This window comes from Tyto alba, unplaced genomic scaffold (genome assembly GCF_018691265.1).
Source record: "Tyto alba isolate M040663 unplaced genomic scaffold, T.alba_DEE_v4.0 Super-Scaffold_8, whole genome shotgun sequence".
In the NCBI taxonomy this organism is placed as follows: domain Eukaryota; kingdom Metazoa; phylum Chordata; class Aves; order Strigiformes; family Tytonidae; genus Tyto; species Tyto alba.
Window position 1 is genome coordinate 16,559,609 of NW_024881329.1, and position 24,841 is coordinate 16,584,449.

A 24,841-nucleotide genomic window follows, 5' to 3' on the forward strand; every position below is an offset into this window, starting at 1 on the left:
GTCCTGAATGAAATTCAGTTCTTGTGATACACTTGTGGAACATTAAATTATAGTAATTGTCAAAATTTCCTCAATTATTTATCCTCTAGACAGCTGTTGTGGCTACAGCAAGAATAGCAACCAAGCTCTTCAAAGTAATAAAAAGTAGCAACGATAAATCTTTTAGATGGCTTTTACGGAGCACTTGCTCTATGGGTTTAATCAAGATCGCTAACTTCCAAGAAACAACAAAAAACCAAAACAGAATAGCAGAACACAGTGTGACTTCTGACTTAAGAATACAAACTCTCATCAAATCTTTAACCTTCTGTTCAACTACATGAGTGGTTGTGCTGAAGTTGCAGTCATGGAGGTAGGGGCAGCTGGGAACAGAGGCATAAAAATTAAAAACCATTAAAATAGCTTCACACACAGAACAAATAGTTATGTATCCCAAAGTGAACATTTGCAATTCAAAGGGGAGATTTTAGAATTTGTATTGTAAAATCAGTTTTTTTCTCAAGATACAGAAGGAAATAACCTTCTTTGAAGTATTGTAAGTTTTAAATGTTCCTCTCCTAGGATGTATTTTACAAATCAGGTTCTTATTATGTACATTCTTAGTAAAGTTCTGACTATAATTTTAGTTCCAACAATACTCCTAGCAGACATACTCCTGAGGTACTATACGCTTTTAATTTTACTGCACTAATTTTTTGTTCTTCAGTTTTAAATATTATATACAAGCAAGACACAAAACAACTATTTCAAATTAAAATTTATCAGTCAAAACCAAGTTGAATACATAAAACATCTGAAGTTTTCAATTTGAAATTTTTTGATTTAGTGTGTTTTGATCATTCATTTTGTTTCTTTTCAAAGGATATAGGAACTCTTAATCTAACTTAAAACCATGCACACACCAACAACAGACCACTTTACTACTTACCATTTGAGACTTATTTTTGGGGCAGCCATTGATGTCTTCAATCTTTTCATTTGCTGAAAAGCAAAAAAGAGGAGATAAATCAAAAAGCTATACCAAGGATGTCTATTCCAATTATTTCCAGAGCACTTGCTGCTAGCTAAATAAAGAGGTTTCAGATTGTAGTTGTCCAGTCAAAGTGAGTATGTGAAATACTGAGACCCATCAAAACAAAAGCAGCTGAAGTTTTCTAGTGGGTCATGCCTCCAGAGACAGCTGGGGGCAGAAAACAACTGGTCTGACAACATCTTGTACAATGCCGGGTAACTCCTTTAAACAACAAAAAACATTTAAACTCTGGAAACTGAATCACTGCTGGGTGGAAAAGTAAACACTACATATGTACAGATGTTTGCATGTCACTTAATTTGCTTGTATAATGAATAGTTTTAAATCTAAATGGGAAATTTGCAATCAATAACTTCTTTCATTTTTTTTTTCTCCTTAAAGCACAAATCATGAGATTACTTTTCAAGCTTCTTGTCCATGACTTACATGCAACACTACTCACAAAAAAAAAAATATAGTTTCAATCTCTGAAGTCCCATGTGAAACAGTAAGTTGCTGAGGTGGTTAAGTGTCTCTAACACTTAGTTTGCTCAGTTTCACATTTTAGAACTGGACCCTAAAATGTCTTTTTTGTGGTAGACTGAAGAATCAGCTATAATCAAAATTCAGTTTCCCACTTTTTTTTCACTGTAATAACAGTGGGTCTTCACATCCCATTTGATGAATCAAACAGATTGGCTTCTCATTGATTCTTATATTAAAAGCTGTATTTTCTACCAGTCCCATATTCTCAGGACATTAAATCATAACTCCATCTCAAGTTCTTCAGTTAGAAATATCAAATTTGGCACAGTATTCCAATAGCAGTCATAACAATGGCAGATGAAGAATTAATGTAACTTCACTTTTGCCTGGTATTCCCCTTTTAACACGCCGAGGTGTCTCAGTACACCTTCATGCCACAGTAACACATTTAAGAATTGATGCCAATATGAAAAAGGCTGCAGCTAAATCCACTGCACTGTTCCCCAGAGTGGTCTATCAGTCTTACACAAAAAGATGCATTTCTTTCTAGAGGCGTGATCTCAGATTTAATCATACAGAAGCAATCTTTTATCTGTTTGTTTTCCTTTAAAAAAAGAGTAGTTTTTCCCCTAGTCCTCTACAACTTCTAATATGTTGCGTGATATATTTTAAACCCATATTAGTAAACCATAAAGCTTCTTACCTGGCTCTTTTTAAGCTCTTGTACACAAACTACCTGGGCTCACCTACTTGAAACTGCCTAAACTGTTAGTAACTTGTTTCCACCATTCTGCTGCAGTATAGCATTTGACTTTTTCTGGGTTTTTTTAGTATGCAAATGTAGAACCAAAATACTTACTCAGCACTTCTACACTGTGTGAGTATTTTTACAGGCTTGGAGTACAAGCTTGGTTCTAGAGCTGTACACTAAACATTAACCTTATAAACTAACAAATACACTGTTCTGTAATAAGGGAAAATGAATGGCAAACCAAGATGTAAGCCACCTGAAGTTCTTGTCATTCTTGAATTCTGAAGTTCTTGAAATTTACATCTAACACACCAACTATTTGGGGTGTTATCTCTTTACCCCTCCTTCCTTTTTTAGACTGAGGTTAATAATATTACCATTTTCACCTAGAAATCATTCCTTTTGTTCTCTTACCTTTTCATCAGTCTGCAAGATATCATCAACTATCCTTGTACTCTTCTGATCAACTAATGTGTAGCTTTATTTTATTACTAACACTTCCCTGCATCTTCTTGTGCTTTACTTTTTTTTTTTCCTTTTTCTTTTTTGGTTGTTTTTAAACAGTTGCTTTTACTTCCTCTCAAAACCTGTATTAGACCAAGGCAACTTTTCCTCCCACTTGTAAACCCGCAATTTTTTGTCCACCACTTGATGATTCTTCATCAGTTCCCAATTACCACTTCTTTTTATGCTGTTGGCCTTCTCTGCCACAGGGGATTTACGATGTAGATGACCAGAAATAGCTGGTGAGAATCAGAAGAGTAAAAAGAACTGGAGTTTCTACTCCAATTTACCTGGTCCATCAGGTGCTATATTTATGCTTATCCATGAGCAATCACCTTTTGCGGGGCAGGTTTAGGCTCTACCTTTTCTCCTTCCAATCCACTCCCAACTCACCTATGGCTCTTGGTTACTCCTTTCACTACATTAATGCAATTCTCAGCTCCTCCCTGCTGGTGCAAGTGCTACGAAAAGCAAGTGTCATTGAGAGCAACCAGAAAAGCTGGCAGGAGGTCAAGCTTGCATCTGGGTTGGACTTCAACTCCTACATTTCTACTGAACTCAGCAGGGCAAGACGTGAGACCCAACCTTGGCTGGGGAGATGCATCACAGTGGCCAACAGGCATATTTGGCACTCTGCAGGAATCTGCCTAATTCACCAGGCAACTGTTTTGATGCTCCCATTCCTCGGCTGTGAACTGCACCCTATCTTTGACCCTTCCACCTAGCTCCAAGGATCAGTGCTTACAGCAGGTACCAGGTCATTTGCCTTTTTTGTGAGGATGGTCGGAAAGAAAGAGCAATGAATGAGATAAGAACGTGGTGTGTCCGCAGGCAGCGTGATAGTACAGTTCATAGCACAAGGCACTGATTGCTAGGGGATCTTGGAAATGTGTCCAATTTCACAGCTGAAAAGCACAGCTTTCTGGCTGAGATAAATAGGCAACTCTCACAACTATTGTTTCTATTTGCCACACAGGAATACTACATCATTTCAGCATGAACTGGAAGTCACAGCAAGCAGAAAGGCTTTGAAATTCTCTCTCAAACCTGAGCAAGACATAAATTCACAATCAGAGAAAGGTGAAATGCAAGAGATTTTTCCGAAACTGTTTGCAAGTCCACAGAGCTTCCCCCCATCACCTTTTTTTTTGTCTTCACTGTGAATACAGTGAATTTGGTTCAAATGTTTTTAAGTGTTTGCAAACTTCTCCCATTTATACTCAAATTGAGGAGTGTACTATGGCAGACAGTAGAAACCAGTTGTGGTCCATAATGAAAGCAGCAATGAGGGGCACTGTGCTTTCATTAGCTGGATCTGAATCAAAGCTTGGAAAACGGTACCTAAAGAAATATTTGGGTTTATGTACTTTGACAGAAGGCATATTATGAAACTGCAAGCCAAAATTATATGAAAAACACAAGTGAAAAAGAACCTGTACCATTAGAAGTTGCAAACAATACTACAGGCCAGCCAGTGTCACATTTGTAAAGGTAAAGGTACACATTCCTGGTGGAAAAGTCTTCAGCAAATGACATTCCACTGAGTGCATGAAAAAATATAATCAGAACAAATCAAAAGTGTTTCAATAAGCATTACACAGAAAAAAAAAACAAGTCCATGCACTTCATAATAATGAATTAAGCCTTATGTTACAACCTGAGCATCTCTTCTGCATTATTCAGTTCTTGAGGCATACCCTTGGACATGAGATTACTTTTCTTGAATGTATGAATGAACATTGTTCAATATAATTCCTACATTTGCACAGGAATTGTCACCTGCAGCTTTTAACTGAACAGCCACTCAAACATAAGTAAAATTAACCTTTGTTCAATGTTCCACCCAAAATATGATACGAGTTATCACAAAAGAGTACTTCTAGGCTTGACCCCAAGATTCTGATTTGGAATATAAACCTGTAACCCTCCCCTGCAAATGAAATATTACTATTTTAATTACAGCTGACAAAAGCTATACTGAGATAAATCACAGTATGAATTTGAACTAGAATAGTTATCTGGAGTAATTGCAAATTGCTTTTAAAAATAGAGCAAATATCTATTCTGTTTAAGTTAATGCAATTACTTTACATCAGAATGCAAGCTACCCAGAATATTTAGATACAACTCTAAGAGAGGCTATCTTAGCATATCCAAAGCACCTACACTAAACAACGTGCCCATCACCTTTTATAATGGTGTACTGATTGCCCAGCACAACACTGATGTACACATTTTACTTCTTGTTGATACTATTTTTATTGACCTGAGTAAGTACTTAACACTAACACAACGTCTGCATCCCTATTAATAAAGCCACAGCTTTTGTATTTGATCTGACTGTGGTTTTACCCAATCAATTAAGATATTCCACAAAATATCCTAGGCATCAGTAGAAAAACTGAGTTAAAGTTGGACTGAGTTAAAGTTGAATTTTAGCACTGATTCAAAGTCTTGAAAATTGAAGGTTCTCACTAGGAACCAATTGACAATTTGATATACTACCAATTTCAGAGTGTGCACAGACCCAGTATATCTTCATTCATTGATTTCAATATAGGTACTATGTTTATCTGGCATTACTAAGGCATATACTAGTTACGTATTCTTTTATAGACTCATAAATTTTGAACTGAAATAAAATGCATTCATTGCATTCTGGTTCAAGTCACTTGCAAACAGAAAAAACTGTCATCATATAACACTTCTGTACTCTGAATAGCAGTTTTGAAGTCTGAAGATTATCTCCTCTGAAGTCAAATGCAGTGATATTTGGTTTTATGCCTTTTTAGATTTGCTCTTTGTTTTGATGCTAAGTTGAAAGAATTACCCAGTTTTTACTAATTTTAAAAATTTCTCTTCCTAAACAGGCTGCTACTTCCCTTAGAGGTAAGCAGGAAGGATTGCAAACACTGTCTCTGTACCATCATTAATTCTTACGGAGTTTTCATTAAAAAAAAAAAAATCATCACATTGTTTCTTTTTCCAGCTTTGAATATTAATATTTCAAGATTCAACATCTATAATGTAAATCTCAGGTGGTGAATACAAGAAAAATTTTATCACTAATAATTAAACCTGAATCATTTGTGATGACTTTGGATAACCTTCAGATAGTCCAGACACAGGACAAAAAGGAGGAACCCTCTTCATGGGCTGCTTTTACTCATAGCACACCATAACATAAAAAATAAAAACCTCTCCTGCAATGCATATAGAAGCTTCCTTAGTATTCAGTCTTGTTTTTTAGGACAAAGAGCTTGTATTTTGCAGGCTACAGTTAAAGCTGCTTCTAGGTGTGAAAGTTATCACTATCTTTGTGACAATGAGATGCAGCATGCCTGAGGCCATACACTGCAAATACAAATGACTTTTTCTTCACTGTTAAGTTGGATGATTAAACTGAGAAAATTTAAATATGAACCTTCTTTCACATGGAAAACATTCTCTGGAAATGAAATCCTTCACCTTGTACTTTAATTTTTGAAAGCTTGCAGACCTAATCTTAACTATTAGCCAAAAGGCAGCTTTAAGAATGGCTAAAAAAGAGCAAAGGTGAATCAAAGCAAAATACAATAAGCAGTATTATTTCTGCATATTTTAGAGGGAATAATTTACTTTCATAAGAATTTTCAGAAATCAATACTCAAACAACTACATTGAAATATTTGGTACAACTGGATTCACATTTTCGTTGTGGTATTCTTACACACATGTTCTCACATAGAAGTTTTCTACAACATGTAGCTGCACGGCAGATCTGTAGAATGCTACTGAGATATTACGTTGCTCTTCAAGACAGAAAAAAAATCTTTTTTGATGTATTCCAGTGCAGGTCTAGTGGAGCCACTGGAATGATGCTTTACAAGTTCATCTGAGAACAGGGCTTGATGATTTGTACCTTGAATCAGAGAACTAGCTCCTTTACATCATCTAAACACATATAAATATGCATGCACTGATGTGTTGTTACTTCACTGATGTCTTCTTAATTTGCATCTCAAATCTGTCAGTTTGCTTCTAACAATAGTTGTCCTAATTCCCATTAGCAGGCTTTCTGATTCCATCAATCTCCACTGGCCCATGCATGTGTTTTGTGGCATCCTCAGCAACAGATGGATGAACCTCTGAAGGAACTAATGAAGGATCCAGGCCCAAGGGAAGGATAATATGCAGCTTTACATGAGGCCAACAAAGAAAATTGTTTAGAACCTTCATTATCCACGAATATTAGCGCAAACTGAGGGAACTAAAGGCTTTGCAGATAGAAGCCTGTATTTGAAATTTGTCCTAATGATAAATGATTTTTCTTATTTCAAAACCTCACGATATGAAAGATTTATTTTTTCTGCCACATAAAAATTATACCCCTTCTCCCTTCCTAGCTGCATATATGGAAACTATACTAGGACACATGGAAAATAACAAGGTGACTGGTGACAGTCAACGTGGCTTCCCTAAGGGCAAGTTGTACCTGACAAATGTGCTGGCCTTCTGCAAAAGGGTTGCAGAGCTCGTGGGCAAGGGAAGAGCTAATGACATCATCTACCTGGACAGTGTGCAAAGCATCTGACACTGTCTCTAAATTGGAGAGACATGGATTAGAAGGATGGATCACTTGGTAGATAAGGAATTGCCTGGATGGTCGCACTCAAAGAGTTGTGGTCAACGGCTTGATGTCCAAGTGGAGAGCAGTGACGAGTGGCATTCCTCAGGGGTAGGTGTTGGGGAAAGGGATGTTTAAGATCGTTGTTGGTGATGTGGACAGTGGGATTGAATGCACCCTCAGCAAGTTTGCTGATGACACCGAGCTGTGTGGTGCAGTCGGAACGCTGGAGGGAAGGGATGCCATCCCGAGGGACCTTGACAGGCTGGAGGTGGGCCTGTGCAAATCTCATGATGTTCAACAAGGCCAAGTACAAGGTCCCGCCCATGGGTTGGAGCAATCCCAAGCACAAATACAGGATGGGTGAGAAGTGGTTGAGAGCAACCCTGTGGAGAAGGACTTGGGGGTGATGGTGGATGGAAAACTGACTGTGAGCCAGCAATGTGCACTTGCAGCCCAGAAAGCCAAACGTGCCCTGGGCTGCATCCAGAGCAGGGTGGGCAGCAGGGCCAGGGAGGGGATTCTCCCCCTCTGCTCCGCTCTGGGGAGACCCCGCCTTGCAGTGCTGGGGCCAGCTCGGGGGCCCCCAACAGCAGAAGGACACGGACCTGCTCAAGCGGGGCCAGAGGAGGCCACGAAGATGCTTGGGGGGGCTGGAGCAGGTCCCCTGGGAGGCCAGGCTGAGAGAGTTGGGGGGGTTCAGCCTGGAGAAGAGAAGGCTCTGGGGAGACCTTTGAGCAGCCTCCCAGTGCTTAAAGGGGCTACAGGAAAGGTGGGGAGGGACTCTTTAAAAGGGAGTGTGGGAATAGGACGAGGGGTAACGGTAGTTATAGGGAAGAAACTCTTCCCTGTGCGGGGGGTGAGGCGCTGGCCCAGGGTGCCCAGAAAAGCTGTGGCTGCCCCCTCCCTGGAAGGGTTCAAGGCCGTGTTGGACGGGGCTGGGAGCACCCTGGGCTGGTGGAAGTTGCCCCTGCCCGTGGCCAGGGATTGGAACTGGATGATCTTTAAGGTCCCTTCCATCCCAAACCATTCCATGATTCTATGATTTTCCAAATCCAACTGGAGGCAGCAGGCTCAACACAGCAGATACTTTTTCAACATTCAGCTGAGTGGAGCAATATTGCTGTGTCAGGAGATCTTATCAGCAACATCAAATATTTTTCCCCTACACTTTAAGACAAGGCTTTATCAAATTAATTAGCAAAGTCTCTGAAGGAAAATTATCTAGGTAATTCCATGTAGTTTGATGGATTTGCCCTGCTATGTTTACGTAGAAGATAAAGACAATGAATTTCTAAGCAAGTTGGTGGATACCTGGTACAAAACCAGAAAGTCACTCACCTACAACCTGGATTATTTCAGCTAATAAGACTCCATCAGTCACATCTTGCTGTAGATCCTTTATCAATCTCTTGTGACCAGATTTTGCTAGGTAGTGATTAGCCCAATCCGTATAAATCTGTTAGGGGAAAGATAAACAAAAATTAAGTGTTAATCATAACCCAAACCTTAAAAATAAGAGTTCTATCACCAGAAAACTTGTAAAATCTTTTCATGCTAGGTTATCAAAACCAAGGAAAAATACTTGATCAGCAATGAACAACTCGAAATCTGAAACATATGTCCCTATTTTTCATCATTTATCCTCTACTTCCATCTTCAGAGCAGTGGAATGTGCATTTCCTACATGTGTCGCGGACTTGAACAGAAAAACACACTGGAACACCTCCATGAAAAAAACACAGAGCTGAAAAACATCTCGGTGAAATAAACACTGCGTACACATGAATGATATCCCTAGCTTACAGAAAAAAGGGCAAAAAACCCCCCACGCTTTGCACGAACCAGACATTGTGTTCCTTAGTCCCTTTTACAAGAAAACTTTTTCCATAACAGGAAGGTATTTTTAAAGATCCAACAGCTTCAAAGAGCTAGGATTGACTTCACCTATTTTTCTGCCACATGGTTCTAGCTTGCTTACCTACAAGAAAAGATGTTATCAGAAAACAGGTTGAAAACTACTTACGTGCAAGGGTCCACACACATCTCTACACCGTTACCACAATTTTGCTGACAAGAAACTATCAAACACAATAACTAAGTTTCTTTTATTGGGAAGGCTGCGATGAATGTCCTAGTTCATCACAGAAGGACTCTAAGAAAATACAAGATTATACTTCAATGCATAAATTCCAGTCTGGACCACTTCCATGATTCAGATCATCATGCAGTCAAACAAATGCTTGGATCAGCCCTAGAATTAAGGCAACCCATGAACAGAGAAAAGGCAGAGCAGACCCCTCCTGGCAGAGCCTGAAATTACAGCATCAGTAAGATCTTGAGAGCTAGTTAGAATTGATTTCTAAATCAAATAACAGCATAAGAATACATGGTTGGGATTGCAAAACTTCTATTTCGGAGCTGTTTCCTAACTGCACTAATTCCTGCTGCGTCCAGGACACTAAATCTTATATTCATACTCTGTAAACAATCAGAACTGCATCAAAGAAATCCCTAACTCCCTCAACAAATTCTCCAGGTAAAGGACACAACTGGAAACACCCCCAAATACCCACTGTCTGATTCACTGTCTCCAATAGCACAGAAAGGAACTCTCTCTGCTGACAAATCATTCTTGTAGCCCCTACTTTGTGTGCTGAAGTAAATGTCTGTGTTTGGTATCAGAGTTTTTATGCTCATTATAAAATATTCCATTAAATGCATCAATAGTGCATACCAATACGGAGAAAATATTTGGTTCTGAGGTATTTAAGGGTGTGGAATATTATTTAATTCAACTAGTTGCTTAGGAAAGCCTTTTGCAGGAAAACACAGATATAACACATCTCTGCTTCTCTTAAAAACTTTATTATCTCACATTATTTTGCAATACACATAAAGCGTACCTTTTTTTTTTTTTTTTTTTTTAATGACTGGGCTATATATTTATGATCTCTGAAGCACTCTTATGGATACAGTATTGCCCAGGCTTATTGGAGTTGCTCTTCATGGTCACTGCTCATTTTTATGGCATATATTACGCTAATTATGGAAACTTTCCAGGATGTTTTCAAATCCTGTTTGTTGCAAGTCTTTGTAATGTACCACACAAGTACGATTCCTAATGTTTCTTTTCCTTTTCCATACAAACAAGTGAAAAAATATAAGTGTACAATGGTTGCTATTTCTAGACACATGAAAAAGGTCTCAAAGCACATAGTGTTTTCAAATCTTCAAACTCAGGCAAATAATTGGGAAAACAATTAATAAAAGAACTAGGAAAACACTGCTGAGAAACTTTCCATTCATATATGCCTATCTCTGCACATGAATTTTGAGTGTTCCTCAGACAGGTATTTTCAGCATATGGGTTACAAAGTTACATGTTTGAATACTCAGATGAAAATTACCTCAACAGTCAACTAATTAAAAAATACAAAATTATGTGATATGACATATTTGACCCATTACAACCAAGCAGATACTGCCCATTTTATATATACATACATATACACATATCAGTATGGGCTCTTAAAACTTTTCAGTGATTTCACACAGTATGGAAGTCATTGCAGGAAACTTCATTTTTTTAGTTAACAAAAATCAAGCTAACAATGCAATTTGGGCATTATCACTATAAGCAGGTCATTGTGCCTGAGACCAGTCCGGTTAATGTTTAACCTAGGTCTAAATTCTATTTTTTGTTCAAGGTGGACTCAACTGTTTGGTAGCTTTTTTTCCTCCGTAGTCTATGATTTTAGGAATACAATTATCTGGGAACAAATTAAAAACAAATGTGAAAGATGAGATTTTTTTCTCTCTCTCTTCCCCCCTCCCCGCCCCCCCTTTTCAATCCAGCAGGTTTGAATTAAGAGTGTTCCAGGTAAATATTGATTTTGGAAATACCCAGTACTTTGTGAGTCACAGCTTAAATATTAATGCACAAAGTGGCAAGGTTTTGAGCAAAAAACACTAAATTCTAACACTTTTGAAAGCTGTCTGTAAAGAAAAAGGCTTGAAGAAAGTAAATCTTCAGTCAGTAAGAACAATGCATTTTGAAATTTAGTAGGGTTTCTCCCCACCACCTCCCTTCTCTATAGCCTTACAGATGCTTGTTTAAAGCACACTGCAGATGACAGCAAAATCTTGCTTTCAAGCTAGGAGACCTCTGCAGTTTCTTGTCGCTTGAGGTCTCCAGTAACTTTTCTGATTGTACTGAGACTGCATTTATCACACTCAGAGCCCACCTCAGACCACCAGCACTGTATCTCAATACCAAGTCAGCAGAAAAAGTGCTTTTTGCAGAACAGGTTGTTTCTTTGAGACCACACAGCTACCACTAAGCACTTGGGGAGAGCTCAGGAACATATGGACTAGTAAAAAGCAAAATCCCTGAAGCTTCTGTCCAGTTAAAAGCAATTCATACAATCTTTTTAACCTTAGAAAAATCAAAAAGCCATATAAAATAGAGCTTGCCTAACTAGCCATAACAGTCTGAGTACGGCATCTCAAAACAGTGTAATCCTTCCTCCAGATACCATTTTGGAGGCAACAGGCTGATATCTGGGTGCTCAGACATGCTGATGGGTTGGTGGTTCTTGATCTGCTGGCAGATAGGGCCAAACACAGCATCTGTAGGACTATATTCCTCTGTTCCCATAATCAGTCAAACCCAGGAAACAGAGCGTGAATGAAGTCACAAGAGCAATGAATCCAGGAAGACCCTTTGGAGATCATAAAGGAGAGACAGTATATCCATGGAGGTGCAATTAGATTAAGGTGCCAGGTATTGTCATGTACTTCAGGGTCTCCTTTAAATGGAATTCAGACCCAAAGGGGAACCAAGAACTACCCCACGTTTTTTGCCTCCCCACTGGTATTCTGAAATACGATCATTATGAAAAGGGTTCACACAGAACTATTTGAACAGATTCCCCTCTTCTATGCAAGTAAGTAGAAAATATGCCTGAACCTCTTCCTTCTTACTCATTTCCACAATAAAAATCTAGTTATAATAAACGCCCAAGTACATTTTCAAACCTTTCTTTCCCTTCCTCACCATGTCAGTTCCTAACTAATCAGACTCTGATTGTTTTCTTCCAATAATTACTGTAAATCAGGCTCTCATGAATTTGGTAACAGCTGAAGTGTATCTTTTTGACATCACGTAGCATGATTAGAACAGAGCAAGGCTTTTTTCATGACTGAATAGCAGGGTTAGTCGCATCAGTGAACTCCATCAGAACATCCATTACAATGCAATGCCTGTGTTGCTACTAACCAAACCACACTGCCCACTGAAGCTCACAGGGCGGGCGGGGAGAGAGAAGAATACAAAAAACTCACAAACAGAAACCAAACCAACCAAACAACAAAACAACACACCCCAAAAACAGACACAACATACTGAGATGATCCAAATGGGAAAGACTGCAGCGTTTACAATGCTGGGAGGGGAGGAGAACCCATCAGATACTCATTGCTGCCCAATGTAATGGGGTTTACGCATGCAGAGTCATGAAATCACTTTTTTTTTAACTGGTAACATACAGCAGTCTCATGCTGATCCATTCTACACCCCAATACAATGATCTTTATTAAGAGATATCACACTGCAAAGCCCAGAAGTAAATAGCTAAAGGCAAAGGCTTAGCTGAAAAACTCATCCCTTGGAAGCATCTCTGGCTCCAAGGGAGCACCCTGGGATAACAGCTGTTTTGAAGGTGCATAGAGATTATGGCCCTGACAATAGCATGGCTGATATTTTGCTGACTTACTGGCAAAAGGGCAGCTAAGAAGCACATGGTAAAAAAAAAAAAATAGGAAGTTTGACAGCATTTGTCACAGACCTTTCATCAGAGATTTCTTACAATCTGTGTCCTTTCTTACCCCCATGCACTTCCTAAATCCTTTCAGGAAGTCTCTATCTGTACATCTGCACCATGACACAAATCCCACTGGAAGGACATTACTGGCCCTTCTAGAATGAGTAAAGCTTTGTATTGCTAACCAAATGATTGTTTAGGGTTTTTTTCCCCAATGTAAGCTCTTGCAAGAGGCAGTGGGGGAAGCTGAAAAAGCAGGGCACAGAATACCATATAATGTGTGCCCACATTTCTGTGTTAAATAAAAGGTATTCGTGGGCTTTGAGGAGAGAACTCTATCTGCTCCTTTTCTTTAACAATACAGTTAAAGGTATGTTGAGACTAGAATATGAAGCAAAAATAAAAATACGCTGTCCTTAGGGTTGCTCACATATTCCCAGTGATCCCCAGCTCAGAGGGAGAGGTGGACATACAGAGCAGGCAGTGAATGGTTAAGTCTCCACTCAGAGATACTGGAAGCCCCCTGAAAGTCAGGATGGGAGCCGGGGGACTTGTTTACTCCATCCTATCAGAACCTTGGACCACTGCTTAGCAAAAAAGGAGGAAACCACCAGAAACTCCAAGCCTGAGGTGATGACTGACTGGGTTGCAGGTGGATGCCTTCTGATAGGCAGGCAAGATGGTAAAATGAGCTTCCTGAAAAGATTCCATACATTTGCAATTCCCTAAAATTAAATAGTTGTCACAATTATTAGCTACTAATTAGTATCTAGTATGATGACACTAAGATACTATCAATTCTCTAAAGTGCTAGAACTTTCCCGTTATTACCAACTATTGGGAATGCAGCTGTAACCAAATGAGATCTTGGTTTCTACTTCTCTGGGGAGACAGGTAAATCTGGCTCTTTTTTTCATTTGTTAAGTGGAACTAAACTAAATGATTTATTCTACTCACATGTGCAAGTGTTTGTTGTAACAGCTTTAAATTATTAGTCAGTCAGTGGGAGGTATTCCACTGAATATTACTTTTTACTGGACACTTACTTACATTAACTACCCTTTGGAAGTTAAATAGAGAAATGGGTAATTTAAACAAACACCACCAGGACTATTTATTTCTCTCTCTTTAAAACCTTATTCCCAACTGGGGAGAGCTATTCTCATGCATATGACAACTATTCAAAAGCAATGGGCTGACTCAGAGTGCATACAGCCAAGCACGTGTGTAAATTTCAGCATGCTTGCAAGCCTTTCCAGTAATAGAGCCTTAGACTGTCCACACTTCAGGGCAGGCACTGCTGCCTCTGAGTTTGTGTAAAGCAAATCTTTGCTGGACACAAAACAAGTAATACACTTTAAATTGCCTAACGGGCACCTTTCTTACTCTTACCCTACTGAATATTTTACATTTATTATAAACGAGGAGAAAATAGCAATTTGCCTTGTACAGTTTCTGAGCCCCGTTACTGACACACACTACCTATACAGAGGAGTAAATATTTCACACCAAAGCAACATTTTCCTACACACCAGCTAGAAGGTGAAGCAAGGCTGGCAATGTGCTGGTATCTGGTAAGCACTACTCTCAATGCTCCCATTATACATGTTTGCCATATACAAATCCCCTTCAAGCTGGAACCACACACTAAGCCAAGCAGGTGGCCACTCTCTTATTCCCCCTTGTAAAACATTTTAAATCCTGAATAGAAATGAGATTACATTCACACCTGCATCAATCCCTTTGCATATCCAAAAGTGAAATAGAGTTTAGCTTGCTGAGTTGATCAGAATAACCCGTTCCAAGTCATATCTGACCAGTGAATCAACAGATTTGATCTCATGCCAACAAAATATAACTGACCTCAGAGAACAAGAGAAGCATATGTACTATATTCTGAGTTTTCTAAAAAGTTACCCCAAGCGCACACCAAATTATTTTCAAATATCACAGTTCTCATACATGAATTAAACCCATTTACATCTACCATCACACATGAATAGCAACACAAAAGGGCTTATCTGAAAAGGTGGTACATTCCTACTCCAAAGAGAAACCACAGAAAATCTTAAGAAGCTGCACGAGGGGGAAAAAGAAAAAAAAACGAAAACAAACCACCCAAAAAAATCACTTCTGAGGCTGATGTTAGTTACTGTTCAACAGCAACGCTGATGCTATCAAGGAGCCAAGAGCTGCTTACTGTTTTATAATGGTCACAGGAAAATTTACTTCTCCCACGAGCAGGGACCTGAAAGGTCATACTACTTATTGGCATATTTAACATGAACGTAGACTGCTTGAATCCAGCTTGCTCTTCCTTCTCAAGGGGTCTACGGTTAAATGATGATATACACGCTGGCATGTGAAGCTTGGACGGTTAATTTTAGCTGAAGTCACGCAGGCATGGTGCTCAGATTTCTTACGCTGTCACATTTTACAACTCCCACCCCTCCTGCAGCTCTTCCCTTACACCCCCACTGCTCCCTTCTTTTATTACTGTCTGTAACATTGAGCTGCAATGTTTGACATCGGTTTCAAACAGTATCAATATATTTTGCATACACACTCTTATTAACGAAGCTACTGGCAGCAAGCATAAGGTTTGACAGGTCTTTTATGTTAGACACTATAGGCATTAAAAGACAATACCAAAGAGACTGTCATTTTTTGTTGGGATTTTGTTTGGTTTTTTACACCATCAGAAGACTTTCTACCCACTGTAGAGACAACCCCCATCATCTAAATGCTCCCAACGTCCACGGAGATTTATGCTTTGAAGAGAAATCCCATTTTTTGCGTGCCACAAGAATCCAAATATATCCTTTTTTTTTTTTTTTTTTAATTTGGAGTGTTCACAATATCACTCAAACATCTAAAGGTTGTATCTAGCACAACTACAAGCAAAAAAGCATAAAGCTGAATCAGACCTCAAGAGGACACCCACAAACCTGCCTGTTTCCCTGAGCAAGACCTGGTACAGACAGCAAGGCCTGCCCACCCCCCAGCAGCACCCCATCACATGCAAGTCACCCCAAATCCTACTGTCTGTCCACGTTTCTGGTATTCCTTAAAAATACAGAGAAAGGGCCCTTGTAAGCTGTTTTGTTTGATTTTTTTTTTATATTAAAAAACTGACATTGCTGATGTCGATAAGGTGAGAAGCCACAACTGCTTTACCTCCCTTCTTGCCAAGTTGATGGCTAGATGTCTGACATTTAACTGTTTGTTTTTCAAAAGGCACACTTCTGCCAGAGTAAAATCTATATGGGTCTTTTAACTGCTCCATGAAAAGTAAATAACTTGGTAGCCACACTGTCTCCACAACAGCTCTCCCCTCCAGCAAAGCCTACTCACCAGCAGCCGAGGTTCGTGTTTGTTTTGGGGAGGTGGGGACAAACAGGGCTTTGATGAAGTTTTAAGAGAAAATAATATACTGTGACTATCCAAGACATGAAGTAGCTGCTTTACCTACAGACACCAAGTGCTGCACTTTTGATGTGCCCAGGAACACTTGACAATATTACGAGCAGCAGCTCTGCTAATGCAAAGACAGGCACCTGGTTGAGTGTGAGAAGGGGGGAGGTTTGCACATGTACCCTGCAAAACCCTGACCTTTGAAGAAGGGAGAAAGATCTTAACTGCAGGTTTAAATACAGCTTGCTGGTATAAGCATCCAATACTACAATACTCAATGTGGTCTGTTCTTAACATAATTTTGGCACACTTGGCCTGTGACAGCAAGTAAGTCTTCTAAACTTTTCTAATGAAGGCAGACTCATTTTCTCTGTTTTGAAAAGGTATGACAGACTGTTCCAAACAGCTGCTGTAATTTTACTGATATTTTTCACCTGGGGTCACAAATATCTATGGCTTCAGTATCATCTCCTCTGGGCAGAGAGCCATGGCCACATGCAGGATCAAAACAAACTTATCATTGCGGTATTGGACTCTGAGAAAGAAAGAATAAAAGACTCCAAGAGATAATGATAATCTGAAGAGGGCTAGAAATGAAACCTGACTTGCCATGTAGCATCTTAGGCACAAACTCATTCCTCTATTCCATTTTCTCTTGATTGCTTCGGGAATTAATTCACCAAAACAACCTTCACAGTTGTGAAGCAACTCCAAATCCAAGTAAAATTGGTCTCAAGGGCACATGATTCTAAACGATTTCAACTCCTAGTGATGTGCAAACATGCAAGTTATCTGCTCCAAACAGTGAGGCCAGAAACATTACAAAAGCTTGTCTTAATTTTTAACAAAAGCAGTTTGCAGTGGGGATTAGGAAATTACAGAAATTGGCCTTTGTCTCACTCAAGAGACCAAATGCTAGCCCTCTTTTAGCTAAAAAGGACAAGACAGCATTCCCCTTTGGGTCTGCTTAGTGCTTGATTGAAAAAATTCAGTCTTCAAAACCAGAGGCTGGGTAGTTTCAGTCCATACCGATACTCTTAAGTCACTAGCAAACTATCTGCTGCTCCCATGAACAGGATGTCTAATGCCACTCAAAAAACAATGAATCATCTGCACTGCCTTTTCCACTCTGTAAAACATCATTTACTTCAGTGTCCAAGATTTTTCAGAAGAGGCAGTGCTTCTGAAATTGCCAAAAGTTGGTGAGAGGTAGTGAGTGCTCTCTAACAACTGGAAGGACATAAAGCAAGATGTAACAAAGACACAGATGAAAAAATCAGTCTGAGTTATGAAGGCCAACAACCTATTCATCACTATCTCTGCCAAGCAAGATGAATGCAAAATCTGGAGAGAGAAGGAACAAAAGAAGAAAACAAGACTCAAACTTGAGGAAACACTTGACCACACACTTGCTTCAAGCATGTGCTCAGTCTCAATTACTTAGCACAGATTTAACTCTTCCAAGCAGGAATGCTGTACTCAAGTTGGTCATTAGAGAATTACATATTAATTCCATTATTTCTAAAGATCATGGATGGTAAGAATGAGAAGGGGCCAGCTATGTAAGAAGTTTTTGCATATCGTACCCATACTTCTATTTCTAATGCTCTCCTAATGCTCCTGCTCTTGGTCACTGCCAGGAGTGGGACAGTTGGCTAGACAAATCTTAGGTGTAACCTACTTTTGGAAGATCTATTTTTATTTTAAGCTGCATTTTTGAGATAGTGAAAATTACTTTGTGACAGCTGAGCATTAATTTGTATGGCAAAGACTCGATCCCAAAGATGCGGAAAAAGACTAAGAATCTCAGAAGGGTTCAGCACCCCAATTTGAGCCAGATAATCCTAAGTGCTCAACCTCCACATAGCCATCAAAATAAACAGACAAATTATCAGACACTTTTTAAAAACATGAAAAACTGCTAGATTTCCAGCACTTTAAAATCTGATCTTCACTCTCTGAGGAGGAAGAGGAAAAAAGAATAATATACATTTATATAATTGCATTGACAAACACCTGAGGACACACAGTCCACACCAGTGTCTGACCCTAACTGTTTTGCTAATGAGATCTTGACATAAAACAGCTGCATCTGAAAATACTAACAACCATTTATCCATAGGTGGCAGCATTTCTGGTTTTGTTATGTCATTTATTGAATTGCTACACATACTAGAAATCAGACTACAGCAAAAAGCTTTCTGCATACCCAGTCATTGCCAGGGTTTTGCCATATTGTGCACGAAAGAATAAGGTGGTCTTTATAACTTGTTCCTGCTAGGCAGTTACCAAACCATCCAAGTTGTTTAGTTTTTGTTCTTTTTCCAAAGCAAAAAAATAAAGTGCTGAATTAATTTCCACAAACATAACAAACCTAATCTAATCATCTTGCAGTTGGCCATCTGTTTCACAGATACAAATCTAACTGAATCTTCTACTGACTGATAACTTCCTACATTAAATTGCCAGTGCTGACCCTGCTTTCAGCCTAGTTCCTCCTGTTTCCATTTAAAGGGTTTGGAGTGCTTTCTATATAATGACCTATACAACAATTATATAGTTAGGAGACAGTTGATGAGGGTTATAGCTGCATATTTGGCATCAGATCAAACTCAAACATGCAGAGAAGGGCAGCGCCCTCATCTATGATGCAGACTAAGGGAATATAGGAAAAAGAAGTACCAAAGTACAAGGGTTATAGTGAAAACTCCTTATTTACCCCTCTTCCACTATAGTCCGTGTCCCAAAAACAGAGACTTTTTCAGTCAATGTATCTATATATTTATGAAGAATTTAAGCAATACCCCTCCTAACAGGAAACAACTAGCCTCTGTAAGTGATTAGTTTATGGCTATACAAAAGGATGAGTATTTTTATCCCTACAGGCAATTTACAGACATGCTGGCCAAGACCCCAATTACCAATTCACTGTTTTGGGGATGAAGAATGTTCCTCTGTATGATATACTAGGAAAACTCTGCTTCTTCATTCCTCATTGACCTCATGCGTTATTGGGGAAGGAGGGAAAGGGGAGGCGGATGTCCATCAAAGCCTGCACAGCCAGCGTGGGTGCTGCCGGAGGCAGGATGCTACACTCAGAGGCTCAGTAGCCCATTGGCCTGAGCTGCGATGGCAAATCCTGTGCTCCACATTAGAGAGGTTCACCACATTAGAGTGACACCAGCCTGTGCTTTCATTGATCCAGTGATTAGAATCAATGCTGTAGGGTTTTACTAAAATTTCTGATATTGAACGTCTAACACAACCTTCTACAAAAGGACAAAAAAAATAAAATCCAGTAAAGTAAAATTTACAACAGGCTACTGATTAATGATTTAAAACAATATTTTACGACTGATCAAGAAATTAAAGTACAGGCACAATTGCCGCAAGCATAGGAGGCTCATGCATCTCCTCTTGAGATCTTCCTTGCATAGCTAGCAGCCACTTAAAGGCCTTCTGCACCTTCATGAAAAAAATCATTCAAGAAAGGGAAAAAATTTTTGCACTGCTCCTGAAGCTTTGTGCAGAAATAGATATAGAACAGTCCTTTAACAGTACTGTCATGAAGCAGGTCAACTGTAGATTTTATCTATTTTCAGCACAAAGGGTTTTAATGTAAAGATATTTAATGGGAATTGCCAAGTATAACCTATTGAAGTATACTGAGTAGTATATTGAACAGTATAACCTACCAGGCTAAGGCTTTATTATTTTAGTTCCCTATGATCTCTGTCGATACATACCTTTTTAAAATGTGCATGGTTGATATACTTCTATTATCATTAATACTCTTTAAACAATTTTATGGCAGCAAGGAGCTTGATCAAAAGACCTGCAAACTCTGGAAAATTCAGGAAGCACAACACAGTGACAACAGACTATCCTCACAGGGGGCTCCATCATTCAAATTCCTAAGTAATTTTATGCACACCTACATAATCCCTCTTCTCAGTTTGAGATCCTGCATTTAGTTTCCCATGTGAAGTCCTGTATCTGCCTGAACACCTACATCTAGGGAAGTGTTACTCCAGCAAACTTATGCTCTTAAAATTAGCTGATAAACAGGTTTAATGAAAAGAAAAATAACATGGATTTTCCAGGGAATAAATACCTCTAATCCATTGTAGTCATTTTACAGGGGTCCATTCGACCTTTTTTTTTTTTTTTCATTTTTTAATACAACTTTGTAGACTGTCAGTTTACCTTCAGACAAGAACATTCACTTTGACCCATGTTACAGATGTGGTCAAATTTTCATCACAGCACGTAGGTGAAAGCACATCCATGTATGAAATTGGGTATGGTCTGAAGTAACATCAGATAAGAATACTGATTTAGCTGCAGATAAAATCACAGCAGTTTATTGGTTATCATTTGGGAGGACAGAGCCTACCAGCACAGAAACAAGGCTTATGGACATCAGCAAAATCAGCTATTCTTTTTTTGCCTGGAGTAAGGGTTGGAAGAATGTAGAACAAAGAGCATGCCGCTAGTGTAAAGAAAGAAGAAAGAAAAAAGAAAGACAGACAAAGACAGACAGAAAGGCATATGCATATATATGTATATCCTAAAATCTTAATTCAGAAATTCACCATAGAAATCCCAATACGAGGAGGGGAAAGGGGAAAAAAAAAAAATAAAATAAATAAATAAAAAAAAAAACCACACAAACCACCACTATCAGGACTGGATGTCTAATTTCCTGCTCAAACATGACTAATATTTATAACATTAGTTTCTTCAGTTCTTTGTCAACTACAGTTCAATCTGCATAATCTTAAAGACTTAGAAATGGGGGAGGGAGGGGGAAAGGAAAAAGGAAAAACAAGAGTTACAATAGCTGTTGCATCACGATGTTGGTATTTTAGGTTACAGGCCTGTTTTTTCATATGGGACAATAAGAGCACTGTCTAAAACTTGGAATTGTAGCAAATTAATTAAACCATGGGCAAATGGTTGGGTTGTGAATGAAATGTAACATTACTATTAAAACAACATAAAAGAAGGCAGCTCATTTTTTTTGTTGTTGTTTTTTGTTAAATAATGACTACTCTACCACAGAACTCCCTAGTACTATAATTTCTGCAGTGTTGTTTTTAACACCTTTGGCAACAATTTTGTTGCACGTTTTATTTGTACAATCTCTTAATCACTAGGATGCTATAAATCATCCATTTCTATCTCTACAAGTAACTTCCCAGATATCCCCTGCAGGTTTTCTACTGAGTGATCGCTATCTGATTCTTGAAGAGCAAGGCAGCTTGACATTGAACTTTCAATTGTGGTTGCATTTTTCACCATAACACGTACGGCAGCCTCAGCAAATACATTTCAAAGAATATAAACTGGTGACAGCCTGTAAGAATCAGGATAGATTCAGGCAACTGAGAATTAGTGTGAGGTTCGGGGCCAATTCTATTGCAGCTCAGACATTGGCATCATTTTAAGGATGTCATCAATGTGAGTGACACTTACAGGCATGCATTAAAGGAGTGCATGCTTGTCCCTATCAGAGCAGTTCTGACACAAACACCAATACAGAAAAAAAAAAATCCTACTGAGCTGTGTAAGAGTTGACAAAGGCCACAGCTGCCCTGCTCCACAGGTCAAATTTATATTTAGAGTAGGAGTTGGGAAAATTGGATCCTTACAGGAATTAAGTTTCAGTTCATCCACTCTGGCCCCAACACCATCTAGGAGGCCCAAAGATTCCAGTAGAAACTGTAAGTGAATCAGAGCACAGTTTCATTTTTAAAACATGGGAAGGATCTAAGTTCAACTCGGCAATTTCATTTATATAATGAAAAATAGATTGAACAAACTTGTTGATTTTTTTTTTTCAGAGTTACATTATAAGGAATCTTCAAGCTTCAGACCACAAGGTCATCATGAAGTGACCATGGCCATGAGGAAAAAAAAAAAAAAAAATTCAGATTTCATTGAGAAAGTAACTCAAAACACACCAACATCTTATCAGCTTTAGCAATAATTCCTTTAGATATAAAGCAGCAACTCAATTTACTTTTCATATTAAGTGATCTCAATATTTCACAAAACCACCAAACTTCCAGTTTTGTGCTGTAACAGCAGAAGCAGCTGGAGTGCAACTTCATGCTCACTAGATGTTCTAGTACTCTGGCGAAACTGTGGCCTTTTACAAGTTGACCAGGAAAATTACTCTGCCGTTCTGATTTGAAATGGAACCAAATAGCCCCCATTTGCAGTGATGGTCACCAGGCCACCCCCTCCCCCCCCCCCCAGGACTACCATTCTGCACTTAAACCCGAGTGTACGTACGTGGCATAAAACATGTCATGGAATAATGCTGATGCTTGGTACCCTAAATCAGACTTAACCCATCTCCATCAGCTCATTAGCTAGCAAAGTCAAGCCACAGTCCGAAGGAGAAGTTGTTAGTGTTTGCCTGTTATATGAGGGGCAAAGTCTGTGCAGTTTTATACCTTGACATTTGTCCAGAGTTTTGCAAACCAATAATGCAGAAAATAAGCTCTTAGCAATACAATTCTGAATGAAACATTTACTTACAATGTAACTGCATTTAGCACACCTGTTTCTGTATTGCTACATTATCAATTTGTTTCCTTTTTTAGTATTACTAGTAGCAAATAGCACCTTAAATTATTCTAACAATCTAAAAGAGTTCATCTTTGTTGTGTTTTTAACACTTGCGTCTACTAAGTATGATCCTTTACATTTTCTCCTTATAAACTAGGATGTGACAACACTCGGTTAAGGGATAAGGATAAGGGAAGGCTTTACAAATGCTACAGGGACACCTGCTTCACCCTGCTGACATTTTATTTTACCAACTCTCTGCAGATGCTTGTCCCAAAAAGCAAATAACTCAAAGATCAGATTAGCAGACTGATATTTCCATGGGCACAGCTAAGACTAGCAGACCTCATGGAAGTGCTTACTAGCCCTGAGACCAGCCTCCACCCTGACAGAAGGATTAAACACAATTAGCATCAGTTGTGTCTAACCAGTAAAGCAGATGTCTAACAAAGTAATAAACCTGTAACATTTACATGGGGTTAAAAATTCCCCCAAATATATTGCATGATGCTTTATGCTATCTTGAGACTCCGTTATTCTCTAATCAGTCAATTCATCAGCAATCACTTGTCAGAAAGAGAAAAAAAAAAACAAAAACAAAAACACAACAAAGCTTGTTGAGCAAATGTCAGAGAACATTAGATTAACCAAAGATCAGCAATGAACAGCTGACACCACATTGAACCCAACACATGGCCCCATTCACATTATTGTTAAACATATGTAGTCAATCCTCCAATCACTCTACCTTCAGAATGACATTAAAGGATCTTTATTTTATAAAACAACAACAAAAAAAACCTGCTTGATAATGGATAGTAAGTCTAATATTAAGTACCAGCAATGAAAAATAAGCTATTGCTTTCACGCAGTTTGGATTCAAGGTACTGTTTTACCTCCAAGTACAAACTAAACTTATTAAGCATTTTCTCTTTAGCTCAAAGTGACCCTCGATATATTTCTATGTACTTCTATTTGTGTACAAAATGGATGATCTTACGGGAAGGCTTCCCAAGCACCCACCCAAGCCTGTATTAAATTTCCTGCCTGCTTTGTAGAGTCAGGGTGGTTCCCTCAATGAGAAATTAAGTTATGTTTATAGTGGTAGCATGTCCCTCATTAATTCCAGTCTTCAGGTCTTCAAAATAGATTATTCATATACACATCTAAGAAACAACAGTTGAAGGCACCATCTTAAACAGATCTCCTAATGTTGAAGTAGCCATCATTCCTCACCCAAAGACCTACAACTCAAAATCACAAAATGGCTGAGAGGCACAATACACACACATCTTACACCCTGGAAAGCCCAACTCAGGTGCAAGATAACAACTCTCATAAGGTCCCACAACTCTCACGTGAAAATCAGCTGGGCTTAGCAGTACAGGTGGGTCCTAAAATGACCCAATGATTAACAGCATCTTTAAGCTTGCTGCTCCCAAAACAATGATTTCAGATTGCCCCATCAACACCCATGTCAAAATACACCTCCCCCAAGAGCACTGGCATTCTTCAGCCTTGCCATGGACCACAGTGGAAGAAGGACTCGGCCCAGCAACTGATGACTCCAGAGCAGAACAATCATATCCCATACTGTATAAATGTATTCAAGATGCATGATGGCTTTCTCTCCTGGAAGCAAAGGCCATGCAGCGCTGTAGCTG

At 39.0% G+C, this 24,841-nt stretch overlaps 1 protein-coding gene across 7 annotated transcripts in view; it reads right to left on the reverse strand.

Moving 5' to 3' along the window:
* The window catches only part of NAV2 (neuron navigator 2), a 410,112-nt gene that overhangs the window by 156,508 nt on the left and 228,763 nt on the right, over positions 1–24,841 (reverse strand). For all 7 annotated transcript variants that reach the window (XM_033006875.2, XM_033006874.2, XM_033006873.2 and 4 more), the window contains exons 2-3: positions 8,701–8,818; positions 929–981 (exon numbers count right to left, since the gene is read on the reverse strand). In XM_033006875.2, the coding sequence (XP_032862766.2) occupies positions 929–981; positions 8,701–8,818 (171 nt within the window). The remainder of the gene's footprint in view (positions 1–928; positions 982–8,700; positions 8,819–24,841) is intronic.